A 14,102-nucleotide genomic window follows, 5' to 3' on the forward strand; every position below is an offset into this window, starting at 1 on the left:
TGCAAATATACTCATGAGAACATAACATTTCCATTAGATTTGTGAGTCCAAACTTTCCACTTAATATCTGTGCAGACTTTAAAGTAATTTTTCAGCGAAGTCAACTCTATTTGGGAAACACTGATGTGCTTTATACCTCTGACACACTTTCTCAGACTGGGGCGCCGTTCTGAGAACGCAGTGATGAAATTAGATCTGTACATCGTGACGGGGGGAAAACAACCAATGAGACGACAAATATGAACTGATGTAAACAGCAAAGTGTTGCATAATGTTCCTGATGCAGTTGTAGTGTGTGTGTGTGTGTGTGTGTGTGTGTCCTACTCTCCCTCAATGCAGCCGGTTGTCACACAGCAGCACCATATAGATATGGCTTCACTTGATAAGCACCGGAAAACAGCAGAGAGGCTCCTCTGAGATAAGCATTTGACGTTGCACGTATTATGTCATCAAAAGGGGTCTCGCCTTGACCCCGTCTCCCGGGCCGTGTACACTGAGATTACCCACACTTTCATCTCTAAAACGAGACGAAAAATATGTTTTTATTTGTTTTTTGGTGACTCGTTTAACTCTGTTTATAGTATACTGAGAATCAGAGTGTGATCTCGTACCGCACACGCTTTGCACGTGTTGCCTCCCTGCCCTTTGACCCTCCGTGTCTCTTCTGAAAGCTCGGGGCGGCGGCGGATGTCACTCTGTGGAACCGCCGAGTGACGGGAGCGTGCTCTGGTTAATATTTAAAGGTTGTTCCTGTCGGAGGATTACGGCAGTGTGTCCAAATGTCTGGGACATTCTGAGAAAACTGAGTCGGGCAAAGGCGTTGGTGAAAAAATAGGTCTTCACAGAAAGCAAGTGGTTATAAAAAGTGTTTTTATTCCATTATTTATACACCATTGAGCAGAAAAAAACACTTTTGTGTGACTGCATTTGTATAAAAATCAACCAGAAAAAGACAAGAGAGACCTTTGAGGCCAAATAATGACACAAATAAACCACCATAGTTTGATTCCCAGAGATGTGTTGATACCACTTTCATGTCAAGTGTTAGCTTAGCTTAGCTTAAAAGACTGCATTTCATTGGGGGGGGGGGGGACAGCTGCGTTTGCTTTGTTCAAAAGTGACAATATTTACATGTTTTTGTTCATCAAGATAATCCTCACAAGTGAACACTTTCTTTTAATGATTTTTGAAGCGTGAACACAATCAGCAGAAGCATAAAGCTAACGTTAGCGGCTAGCGGTCACATCTCATTTAGACTCTTTTTTTAAGACGCGTAAAAGCTTCTAAATTCACCAGAGGGCGGCTTACTTCACATATTTTATGTCATTGTACAAAAATGTTGAAATGTCTTCATCGTGTGTTAAACTCAGACCTGATTTCAGACATCGAACCCAAAAACACATTGACTTTGAGACGAGGGAACAGGAAGAGCAAACACAATTTTACGAAGAGTCAAAAGGAAAAATGTGCCAGGCAATAACCACAAACCCAAATACTGCCATTTTGATACTCATCTTCTTATTTAGCGTACATAGTGGTATCAATCTCATCTCTTCTATTCCTTTAAAGGGACTGATATCCAGGCCAGCACAATTACTCCAGGGACATTGTCCTAAAAGTCTAAATGTCCTTTTTAAACTAATAAATTGACTCTAAACTATCCAAGATGAACATGAAATCACAAGTTCTTGTCTTCTCCCTTCCCCTTGCATATCCAGCCCAGCGCCCGGGGAACCAGCGCGGTCGGGACTAAAAGTGCAACTGCGCTTTTACCGAAAGACAGGAAATAGAAAGTCGGGAGATCTTCGGGAGAAAATGTCCATCTGTCCAACAGCTGAAGCAGAAGCAAGGAGACGACGATACATCCCATCTTGAAGCCGGTGCTGGGTTTCTTCCTCTGGGCCTCGGTGCAGAGGGGCCAGTGCAGGCCCAGGCCCAGGCCCAGCAGGGAGCCCATGTTGCGCAAGAGGCTGGCAAAGGGCGTGGAGTCCAGGTGGACCCACTCGGGCCTCACGCACCACCGCTGGGCTTTGACCATCGTCCACAGCAGGTCCACGCCCAGCGCCTTGAGGACGAGGTAGAAGCCCACGGCGAAGGAGGTCAAGAACAGCGTCGTGCAGAAGTACTTCTTCATGCTGGCGCTGTAGATCCACTTCTCCTTTGAGACGACCTCCGCCACAAGAACACCTGACACAAAAACAGAGACAAGGTCAGACAGAAGCTCCAGTAGAGTCATGGTCTGACCATAAATATACATAAAATGTATAAATATTGCAGTATTTTTGGGCAGACTGACCTGTAATGGCTCCAGCAACGACCTGGTGTGGGAAGTGGGCCGCCATGTAGACCCTGGACATGCAGACCGCCAGCTCCACCAGGCCCATGAGGCCCCACAGGCCCACCTGCAAGAACCTGTCGCAGAGGGGAACACCGAGTGCACACGAGGAATGAGCAGGTTTTGTTTTTAAATGTTTCATACGTCGTGGTGAATGATTGACTCCTATACAGACTCACCTGTAGAGTAGCGGAGGACATCGCTGCTCTGTTGCGATAGCGAGCAGCGCCGTGACCATCACATACCAGACCCCAGCGGCTCCCATGGCGTGACCTGAAGGGCTCCCTGCAACAGACTCAGACTTCAGATCTCAGGCTTTTCATTGCTTTTTATTAAGTCTGATTTTATGCAATGTCTCTAGTATATATATATATATATATATATATATATATACATATATGTATTACTTATTTAGTATTTATTTTTACTGTTTTACTACGATAAACTAATTAATGATTTATTTCTAACTTCATTTGATGTGCATTAGGCTCCATTTTTGTTTTGTTTTCGTCTTTTGTAAAATCACTTAAAAATTTGGAAAACACCTTTACATTTTTTTTTTTACTTTGAGCTTCAGTGCAGGACTTTAGTAAATGGACTTAGTCACATTCCACTGTTCTATAAATACACACAGAACAAATACGATCCCTTAACGTCAACAAAAAGGAGACATTGTGCAATACAAACCGAAATTAAAAGATACAAAACTCTGCAAAACATCAAACATACTGGCGTTTAAAACCTTAAAAGAAAGCCACACTATGGCAGTGATCTGGCCAGATATAAATCTACCTGGTCCGGTTTCACACGTGATGGGGAACTGCTGCAGGGACGGGACCGGTCCTTCCCCGTAGAACCGGGTCTCGTGAACCCACCAGTACGGCCGCTCCCCGAACAGAACCCTGCCACGGACAACACCAAGAAAACTTAAAAAAAAACACAGAAACTCCTCTCTTTGCACTCGGGCGGCCGCTCACCATTTCAGGACCAAGTTGAGCCAGTCGCCCAGGACGGACACCCAGATGAGCCGGAGCGCCGCGTCCCTCCGCAGGTGGAACCAGATGGGGAAGAAGCAGAAGAAGACGGTGTGCAGGTCGGCCAGCGAGGACGCCAGGCCGAACAGGCCCTCGTAGCGGCCGTACGCCGTCTGCAGATGCACCGCCAGCTCGACCCCCCAGCTGTGGAACAGATCCATGATACCACGACCTCTGTCTGAGGGAGGATGCGCCAAATCTGGGTCCCTCTCTCGGTCGGTGAGGCTGCCAAGCTCTCCCGGGCCAGACGGTCGCCTCCTGCCCGGCCTCTGTGTGATCCCCGTCGGACTTTACTCAAGGCTAGAAGACTTGTTTGCCTTTGGGACGTTGCAGACAAGGCTCCGTGACCTTTAACCCCCTCGGGGGCCCAATGTGCTTAAAAATCCATCGTCGTCACAGGAAATCAGCTGCCGCCCCCTTTTTGACTGGATCACAGATTTATGTTTGTGTTATTATTTAACTGATCGATGCTCAAGCTTGTGAAATCCATCGATCTCGGCTCTCAATTAATATCCAACTAATGTCCCACGGAGTGTGTGGAGTGTGCGTCAGGTGTGTCTTCCCACTGGGGAACGACAAACGTGAGAGGTGATGACATCGTGTCCCTCAAAACAAGATCAAATGTGAGCTCATCTTTGGGGGAGACAATCTGTTTCATTAGTGACTATCTCCTCAGCTTCAGCCCAAAGCCAATAATGTAATCATTGATCTCTTTATGTAACAAATGGATTACCCCACAAAAAAACACAATTACATAACTGATGAATTATTACTCAAGTGGCTGCACCAATAAGAAAGAGAGGATATTAAAAGACAGAGAGAGAGAGAAGTTGTGGTTGATGTTTAAAAATATTCTTTGGTGCAGTTTCTGTGAAACCCAAATGTTCTGCAAGCTGTTTGGTTTGCTGGTCGACCGACTCCCCGCTGACAAAGACGCCGATTCACTCACATCTTGTTTTTTCCCGACTATATTTCCAACATGTTTGTGTGACAAACCGCCCAAACTCTCCTGACTCCCGGTGTCTTTTATTGCACATGTGCAAGGTCCAAAGCTCAGCCTGAGCATGCGTCTGGCTGGTGGGTCCCTCTGGTGTATAAAGCCAGCCAGCTGTGTTACTGATAGCAGCACTCTTGTTTTCCTATCCCGCAGCACCAGGCTGAGATTTCTCTCTCTCTCTCTCTCTGTCTTAAAGATGGACGCCCTCATGGACGCCATGCAGGGTTTCGGGGTGAGCACCACCCGCTACCTGCAGACCAACTACCCGGACGCCCAGGGCCTGTTCCTCTGGGTGTCCTGGGCGGCAGACCTCAGGAACACCTTCTTCATCTTCTTCCCGCTTTGGTTCCACCTGCGCTCCTCGGTGGGCATCAAGCTCATCTGGGTGGCCGTGATCGGGGACTGGCTCAACCTGGTGTTCAAATGGTGAGAGCGCTCTCACAGCTTTGAGCTGTAGAGAAACGTCCTGGACATGAGAAACTAAATCAGAGTGTTTCCTTTTGGTCGTCTCCTTCAGGATTCTGTTCGGGGAGAGGCCGTACTGGTGGGTCCACGAGACGCCTCACTACGCCGACGCCGACCGGCCTCACATCGAGCAGTACCCCATGACCTGCGAGACCGGCCCAGGTGAGACTCGAACCCCCGTTGCTCCCGGAATATTTTACAGTAGTCACATACATCTACTCATGTGGGGGCGAAACCAGCTGCAGGTTTGGACACAGATGAGATCAAGATCAGCTGCTAAAAGAGGACACGCCAGTTAATATCCTGCTTTAGTGCTGCACTTATTTAAATCATCACAAACCAGTTTTACCTCTCAGTGAACCTGAAGCTCTGTTTGTAATCCAGCTGCATTCTCATGCACAGGTTTTGGTCTTTAATCAGCGGTGGAAGATGCATTCATAACCCGAACTAAAAGTGTCAGTTAAACAATGTAAATAGTAAAAAAGTAAAAGTCCTGCATTCAAAAATAGAGGTGCATAAGTATTATGAGTAAGTCTCCAAAGTAAAAGTACTTGTCCCCTGAGGCTGATGAATACGTTTATATTATATTATTAGACTGTTTGTATGAAGTACTCTGGAACAGTTACAACGGTTGAATACTACTTTTAATATTTCCTTTATATACATGTAGGTAGTTTGGAAGGAGGAAAAACAAAAGCTCTTCTGCGTTCATTTTTTCTTCAGAAATATTTGCTTTTTGTGAAATATGAGTAACTATTCATATTAATTCATATTAATGCTAAAAAATGTTGGACTATCTGAGGGGTTTAGAGGGAAAAACACTATTTGGTATTTGGAGTAAACTTCTAACACACACACACACACGCACACACACACACACTAAACGCTAAAATGTTTCTCATGCAGTCACTTTGAAACAACAAGAAATGATGAATGAACCATGCAGTCACTGATATGTGTGTGTGTGTGTGTGTGTGTGTGTGTGTGTGTGTGTGTGTGTGTGTGTGTGTGTGTGTGTGTGTGTGTGTGTGTGGTCCAGGCAGCCCCTCCGGCCACGCCATGGGAGCCGCCGGTGTCTACTACACTCTGGTGACCTCCATCCTCGCCATCGTGGCCAGCAAGAAGAAACATGGAGGCAAAAAGTCCGCCAACAGGGACTGGTGAGTCCATGTCGTTCTTTCCCTCTGAGCTTATCACCGCGGACACACTATCTGCTCGGAGCCGCGGTTGATCATTGACTCCTGAGAACTGTTGGTTTGGAGAAAAAAAGAAAAAGAGATTGTGAGTGAGTTGTTTTGACGCAGCCGAAGCTCCTGAATGACTGTTGATTGTTATATTTCTTTAAAAGGGCCGATTTTAATCTGCTGCATCTTCAGTCTTGGTGAAATAAAATAATAAAAAGTGTGTTTTGTTTGTTGCCAGGTATCTGAAAGTGGTTTTGTGGACGCTGTTTTGGGGAGTCCAGGTGTGCGTCTGTCTCTCCCGGGTCTTCATCGCCGCCCACTTCCCCCACCAGGTCGTCGCTGGCGTCATCACAGGTCAGTCTGGAGGTCGTCTTCTAACCGCGACTCAGAGGAATGTAAAGTAGTTGTTTTGTGTATTTAAAAATATATATATTATTATTTTATTTTTTTGTCATAAACATTGCCACGTTTTGGTTAATCAATCAAATTATCTATTTTTTTTATAGAATAAATACAAATAAAACACCAAAAAACACACAAATTAAATATAAATTCCTACATTCATCTGCACACTTATCTAACATAATTTAAAAGTAAAAATATATATTATTAAATTTTTGTTATAAACATTGTCACGTTAATAATTATATAATAAATACAAATAGAATATTAAAAAACACACAAATTAAATATAAATTCCTACATTCATCTGCACACTTATCTAACATTATTTAAAAGCAATTATTTTTATTATTATTTTTTGTTATAAACATTGTCACTTTTTGTCAATCAATCAAATGATGTATTTATTATGAATTATTTAAAATATAATAAATACAAATAAAATACTAGAAACCACGCACAAATTAAATATAAATTCCTACATTCATCTGCACAAATATATATATATATACAAATAAATCACACACTTTAATGTGACTGTGTTTGCGAGAATTAAGTGATGGTGTGTCATCACTTACAATGTATTGCATCCAGTACATTTCTCACTTTCTTCCTCATGTTCTCACATACTGACATCGTTTCGATGGCTTGCAGGCGTCATCGTGGCCGAGGCCTTCAACAGGACTCGGTGGATCTACAGCGCCAGCATGAAGCAGTACTTCTACACGACCCTCCTCCTGACCTCCTTCGCCGTGGGCTTCTACCTCGTGCTCAAGGCGCTGGGCGTGGACCTGCTGTGGACGATGGTCAAAGCCCAGCGGTGGTGTGTGAGGCCCGAGTGGGTCCACCTGGACTCCACGCCCTTCGCCAGCCTCTTGCGCAACATGGGCACCCTGTTCGGCCTCGGCCTGGGCCTGCACTCGCCCCTCTACGCCGAGACCAAGAGGAGCGGCGGCGGCACGCCGGTCAAGGTGGGCTGCGTGGTCTGCTCCCTGGTGCTGCTGCACCTGTTCGACTCCTTCAAGCCGCCCACGCACACCGCGGCCCTCTTCTACCTGCTGTCCTTCTGCAAGAGCGCCACCGTGCCGCTGGTCGCCGTCAGCATCGTCCCGTACTGCGTGAACGGCGCTCTGAGCCTGCAGGGCAAGAAGGGAGCGTGAGCTCTGACTCTACACGGACTAATGGAGACGCCTTTCCTCACACGTCCAGCTGATCTTCAGGAGACGGCTGCGGGACGGGGAACTGTCACTGGTGGGATTTGGACACTGACCTGTGTGAAGCACTATCCAGGACGCCCGGCGGCACTTACAGAGACCAATTATGAATTTAACAAATATATAATATATACAGTTTATCTTTCAGAGTCCTGAAAAAAGGGCCAACGATGAACACATGCAGCTCCTCTGTTGAACCTCAGACAATAACAGTCCCTCACGCGGTATTAGTAATGTATTTTAAATGTTATACAAAGTATTTTTGAAAATGTTTTAAATATTTTTAATAAAAAACAAATCTTAAAAAAATGTATATTAACGACTTGGTTCATATTTAATTGGAGTACAAAACTACTCCAATGCAAGTACAAGCACAACATTCTAAAGTTTATTCATGTAAATGACTAAATGTTCCTTGAGTATCAAAAGTAAAAGTACTCATTTGATTATATATATATATATATATGTTTCTGTTGGGTATAATCTATAACAATGCATTCTATACAACAGATACAGTAAGTGGTGTTACAAGTACAATAATGTCCTCTGAAAAAAGTAGCAGATAATGGATAACAGAATACTCAAAGTAGGTACAAGTACGACCAAATTGTACTTAAGAACAGTACCTGATAAATGTACATAGTTACATGGGAGACAATAAAGACCCGACATCATGTTTTACTGTATTTGTTGATGATAATTTGTGTAATTTATCTGAATCTTTAAAGTAACTTCTAACTAAAGCTGTCATAAATATGACGTAGTAGAAGTACAATATAGCAGTAGAAGTACAGCAGACATTGGAAATACTGCAATACCTCAAACCTGAGTTACTTTCAGCAGTGCAAATAAACATAAACATAGAAAACAATAAATATTTGACCTGCAATCATAATACAAGGATTCAGTTTGAAGTCAGAACAGATGTAAAATTCACAAAAAACAACAACAACACAAACTTTGTTTTTATCTCAATGAGGAGACAAATGACTTCCTCTCTTGTTGACTGACTTGATTTCTGTCCCCATCAACAAGTGAAGCGCCAAATGTGTCCTTTCACAGAGAGACACACACACACGCACACACACACACACACACACACACACACACACACACACACACACACACACCCTTCCTAAAAATCTCAATGTCCCATTTAGTCTGTTGCATAACCTGGAGAATATAAAGATGCAAAAGCGGCTTGAGATATGAATCATTAACTGGACACTGAGCCGCGGCCTTTAGCCCGAGAACGCTGCGATGACACAGATCCACACGTCACGGGGGGAGCCGAACATTCAATATTTGTCTGTTTGTGTTTTGCAGAACACACAGACACACACACACACACACACACGATACTTAACGATGCAAAATTCAAAACACGTTACATGTAGAAGCAAACAGTGACAAAATCGTTTTTTTGTGTGTTTTATGTGCAAAAAAATGCAGATATTAAGATGTTGCATCACTATCTTTCCAGGTGTAATAAATCTAATTTTACTGCAGCAGGGCTAGACCACCGGTCAGTCCTGGTTCTGGTACTTTTTTTACTCCCCCACATATATTTGATACCTTTAGTTACTTTGCCGATTCAGATTGATAATACCAACCTATAATAAATAAATCAAATCAGAATCAGATGGGGTTTATTGCCCGGTATGTTGAACATCCGAGGAATTTGACTCGGTGAAAGGTGCATAACAATAAACATAGACATAGATAAAACAATAAAAATATAACAAAAACAATACACAATGTGCAATAATAGATGCACATGTTGTATGATGATAAATACAGATACAACTGTATTGATCCCTTGGTGAAATTCACAAGCTACACAGAAGTATGTAAAGTACTAAATATTAGCTCGACCTTTAGCTGCAACAAGAAAGTGAAGAACACATTAATGCATCACCAATTATTATCCAGTAATATAATGTATATATTATTCTGAAATGGCCATTCTTCATAATGAGTGCTTTTCATTTTGGTAACACAATTTTGAATGCAGGATTTTTTTGACAACGTTGTATTGCTACTTTTACTCAACTAAAAGAGCTGAGTAGTCTTCTTCCACCACCGCGCGGTCATTGAACGCTGTAATACCATTTAAGAACAGAGGGTGGCGGTGTTTTACCGTCAGGTTTTTTTTTTTTTAAAGCTCGCGAAGAAGACGAACCCGGAAGTACTCTGGCTCGCTTGCGCCCACATCGCTGGTGTTGCCGTTAAAGTGTGTCTTCGGGTGCGGCTGAAGCCACAGAGATGCTCCCGGGTTGAAGAGGCGCTGCTGCCGGCCCACGATGTCCAAACTGCGGGCGCTGAAGGCGCTGGTGGCCGAGAGACTGGCGGCCGCTGCGGAGGAGATATCCAGCGCCGTGGAGAAGAAGCTGCAGCTCACTTCCGGTTTGTAAACACAAGACACGCTTTAAATAATTAATAATAATAATAATAATAATAATAATAATAGTAAGTTAACCTGCTAAGATGAGAGAAGTCAACACCGCCTGCTTTTATAAGATGAATGCGATGTCATCTTTTATTTTGTTAGGTGCGACACTTTCATGCAAATGTGAGTTCCTCTCTGTTGTGGAGGAAGTACTCAGAGCTTTTAATGAAGGAAAAGTAGAAATACTGTGTACAAGTACTCTGTTACAAGTGGACAGTCAAAAGTTTTTACTTAAATCAGCTTACAAAAGTACTTTTGCATCAAATGTAAAAAATGTAAAAGTACACATTGTGCATACTTTATTTGTGGATTATATTTCGTATTATTAATTTGAATCGGTAACGCTATATATATATATATATATATATATATATATATATATATATATATATATATATATATATATATATATATATATATATAATTTCTAAAATGAGCCATCCGGCATAATAAATACTTTTGTAACTTTAAGTATAATTTGATGGTGATATTTCTGTAATTTTTACGTGGTATTATTACTTTAACTTAAGTAACATACCTGAATACTTGTTCGTTCACCACTGGTTCTAAATGTTGACATACATCTTTTAAAATAACGAACAAGATATAAGAGGTTCCCTTTAAAATAATAAAGTTACCCAGTAAAAACGTTTTTGTCTTTAAAAAAAATAATATATATGACGAGACTGCAGTTGTTTTTCTGGCTGCAGAACATGAAGAGGAAGTGACACAGTGAACTTAAAAGACACATTTCTGCTGTTAGGAACCGCATAAGAACGACATCTAAAGCTGTGGTATTTTTAAACCGATGTTTTGGCTGCAAATTCACAAATGTTAAGGAGTATACACACTGTTAATGCACCACTGTGGCTTTTTAGCTTCACCTCCACACAGATGTTAAAAAGAGAGATAAAAGATCCAGAGATGCAAAGCAAATGCTTCTAATATGTTATATAGGAAGGTATGCTTGCAGCTGAGTTATTCTTGCAATTATTCCTATTGAACCAGATTTTCTTCCTCCTGTACTCCAGATATGTCCCCGGAGCAGCAGAGGGCCACCGTGCACGAGCGTCTGTCGGCGGCTGCCGACGAGATCTTTAGGATCCTGGAGAACATGTTGGGCGAGTACGACGCAGAAGTCTCCGGTTCCCACGAGGAGATCGAAGGTCAACACCAGCCGACGAGCACAGCGTTGAAAACAAAGACGGCCGTACACAGAACGGGTACATTACACGTTTAATAACGGTCATATTGCAGAAATTAGTCATAGAGTTGTCGTTGACTTTGTTTCCTGTCAATAACATTTAACTTGTCGTCTTTTTTTTTTTTATTGTAGATTAAGGGAAATTTATGAAAGTAGTTATGGATGCATTGCACTGAGGCAATTATTTAGCTGCTTGTATCTAAAGTATGAATCTTTGATGATTCCCATTATTCATTTCTACATTTGTAGGCAAAATCAGACAAATAAAGTATTTTTTGTTTCGAGAAAATATTGTTTCCCATCCCTGGTGTTGGTGTTTATTCTATTTTTCAGTGTTTCCGCACTAAATTTCCTCTTTGATCTTCTCTTCAGGCGGACCTCCGCTCTCTATGTCGATCTGTGAAGGCGCTGCTTCCCCTGTGCAGAGCGGGAGCTCCAGTCGGGTGCAGAGAGCATCGGCTGTACCTCGGATTAAAGACGCGTCCAGGGAGGCCGACTGTGAGCCGGGCGACCACGAGGTCCTCTCATCAAACGATTCGGAAGCTGCGAGTGAAGATGACGACGGTGAGACGACCGAGAAACATCTCAAATCCAACAAAAGAAGAACTTTTCAGAGACAAAGTCACGGCGAGGATTATTGCGAAATGTGCGGAAGGTCTTTCCTCGAAGGTGCTGCTGGGAAGAAACTCAAAAAACGGGAAAGTAAAATTCCCGCGACAACCACTAAGAGCCAAACTACGGGCCGGAGTTGTTGTCGCGTGTGCGGAAAGTTCTTCCGCTACAAACGCTCGTTTCTGAAACACGTGCTCGCGCACGAACGCAGCTCGGATCTGTGTGGCGCCTACGGGAAACGCCTGGACTCCGACGAGAGCCTGAAGGCGCACCTGCAGACCCACAGCGAGGAGAACAGCTGCAGGGATCAGACGGGGGACTCCGAGGCGGAGAGCTCCGACGCCGAGAGTCCGGTGGGGGACAGCGACGAGGACGAGGAGTGGAGGGACAGCGAAGGAAGCGACAGCGGCGCTGAGACCAAAGACTGTTTACCAAAGTCGAAAACGAAAGCATCAAACAAACCCAAAGGAGCTAAAAGTAAGGATTGCAAGGATTTGACGCCTCTGAAACACCGCTGCAAAGTCTGCGGCAAGTCCTTCTGCTACAGAGCCTCCTTCCTGAAGCACGTGCAGGAGGACGAGGGCGACGCGGAGCTCTGCGGCGTCTGCGGGAAGCGCTTCGAGTCCTCGGACGGCTTGCGGCTCCACCTGCAGACGTACGTCCGCACCAACGACTGCGAGATCTGCGGCAAGCGCTTCGACAGCAGCAAGCAGCTGGAGATGCACGCGAGGACGCACACGGGCGAGAAGCCGTACGTCTGCAGCGTCTGCGGCAAAGCCTTCGCCCAGAACGGGAACCTGGTGGGCCACATGCGGGCGCACACGGGCGAGCGGCCGTACTCCTGCAGCGTGTGCGGCCAGAGCTTCGGCTTCAAGGAGTACATGACGGCCCACATGCGGATCCACACGGGCGAGAAGCCGTTCCTCTGCAGCGTCTGCGGGAAGGGCTTCCGGCAGCGCAGCACCCTGAAGACGCACGCGATGATCCACTCGGGCGAGTCGGCGCACCGCTGCGGCGTCTGCGACAAGAGGTTCTACAAGAGCGGCGCGCTGAAGATCCACATGCGCTCGCACACGGGGGAGAAACCCTACCTGTGCAACGTGTGCGGGAAGAGCTTCACGGCCAGCGGCTCACTCACCAAACACATGGGCGTCCACGAGGGCGAGCGGGCGCCCGGCGGGGAGGAGGAGCCGCGCTCAAGAGGGCGGAGCCACGCGGCTTTGACTGTAATGACTTAATAGAACGATCAGCTGATAAACCTTTTTTTTGGGTTGCTTCATTTATTTATTTTTGCCGATTGTTTCACATCTCAGTGGAGGATCGGTTGTGTTTTGTTGGTGAACAGACATGAAAAAAGATGACAATTTGGCATTTTTTGCTATTTTCTGACATTTGTTGTTTTGTATATTTATTGCGGTTATTCTGTCGATCCGTTGTTATTCTTGATTTATTTAATTTACTATGTTTTGTAGCCTCTATATTTAATGTTCTACGTGATATCTTGTCCAGGACACTCCTGTAAAACAGATTTATAACCTCAGTCAGTCTTTAAGACAGGATATATATCTGAAATTTGATGCAAATGTTTAACATTGAAAGGAAGGAAAATTATTGCTGAAGACCGCTGGTTTAGCAGAGCGACTAGCAAGCTAGCAACTCTCCTGAAACCACGGACATGCTCCCAAGCAATTCAACCACGTCCGCCACAGCGCGACACCCAGCCAGCTCCACGAGCCCAAAGGGGGACGTCGCTGCAGTCTACCAGGGAAGACTCGGCACCAAGACAGAGCCACGCACAGAGACACCTGCAGAGTCCCAGGTGACCCGTCACAGCATAAACAGAACAACGTCCTTCAAGGCCGCATTTATTTTTTTAAAGGAAAAAACACACGGCACTTGATAGCGCACACTTCACACTAACAGAGTTCGTTGATCTCTTCGCGGGGCCACTCTTCTTCTGCGACATCCCGTCTTCAAGCCATGGTTGCGGGACCTTCCTCCGGCACATGAGGTCCTTGATTCGTAATTCCGGATTTGTGGAATTCGTCTATCAGAGTCTGATTGAAAAAAAAAAAAAACGCTTTAAGAGTCTCCCACAGAAGAGAAGGGGATACGCCATCTTTTTGGTTGTTCATAATAAACTCATCAATGACTCTGTTTATCAACTCACAAAATGCCTTATCCCCAAGCAGAAGAGAGTTAAACC

General features: G+C 44.5%; 2 protein-coding genes across 2 annotated transcripts; one reads left to right on the plus strand and one right to left on the minus strand.

Moving 5' to 3' along the window:
* Positions 1-1,678: 1,678 nt before the first annotated feature.
* g6pc1a.1 (glucose-6-phosphatase catalytic subunit 1a, tandem duplicate 1) lies at positions 1,679-3,555 on the minus strand (the record flags this gene model as incomplete). The annotated part of the gene is made up of 5 exons (XM_079237235.1): positions 3,313-3,555; positions 3,128-3,237; positions 2,515-2,620; positions 2,297-2,412; positions 1,679-2,187 (listed from the first exon to the last, which is right to left on the minus strand). Exons 1-5 carry the CDS (start codon positions 3,528-3,530, stop codon positions 1,679-1,681), a joined length of 1,059 nt encoding a protein of 352 aa, XP_079093361.1. The 5' UTR covers positions 3,531-3,555.
* A 992-nt stretch (positions 3,556-4,547) lies between these two features.
* g6pc1a.2 (glucose-6-phosphatase catalytic subunit 1a, tandem duplicate 2) lies at positions 4,548-7,577 on the plus strand (the record flags this gene model as incomplete). Its single annotated transcript, XM_079214410.1, has 5 exons — positions 4,548-4,792; positions 4,884-4,993; positions 5,871-5,991; positions 6,254-6,369; positions 7,072-7,577. The coding sequence occupies exons 1-5, from the start codon at positions 4,563-4,565 to the stop codon at positions 7,575-7,577; spliced, it is 1,083 nt and encodes a 360-aa protein (XP_079070536.1). The 5' UTR covers positions 4,548-4,562.
* Between the last annotated feature and the right edge of the window lie 6,525 nt (positions 7,578-14,102).

The sequence above is a fragment of the Taurulus bubalis genome (genome assembly GCF_910589615.1).
Source record: "Taurulus bubalis genome assembly, chromosome: 2".
NCBI lineage: Eukaryota > Metazoa > Chordata > Actinopteri > Perciformes > Cottidae > Taurulus > Taurulus bubalis.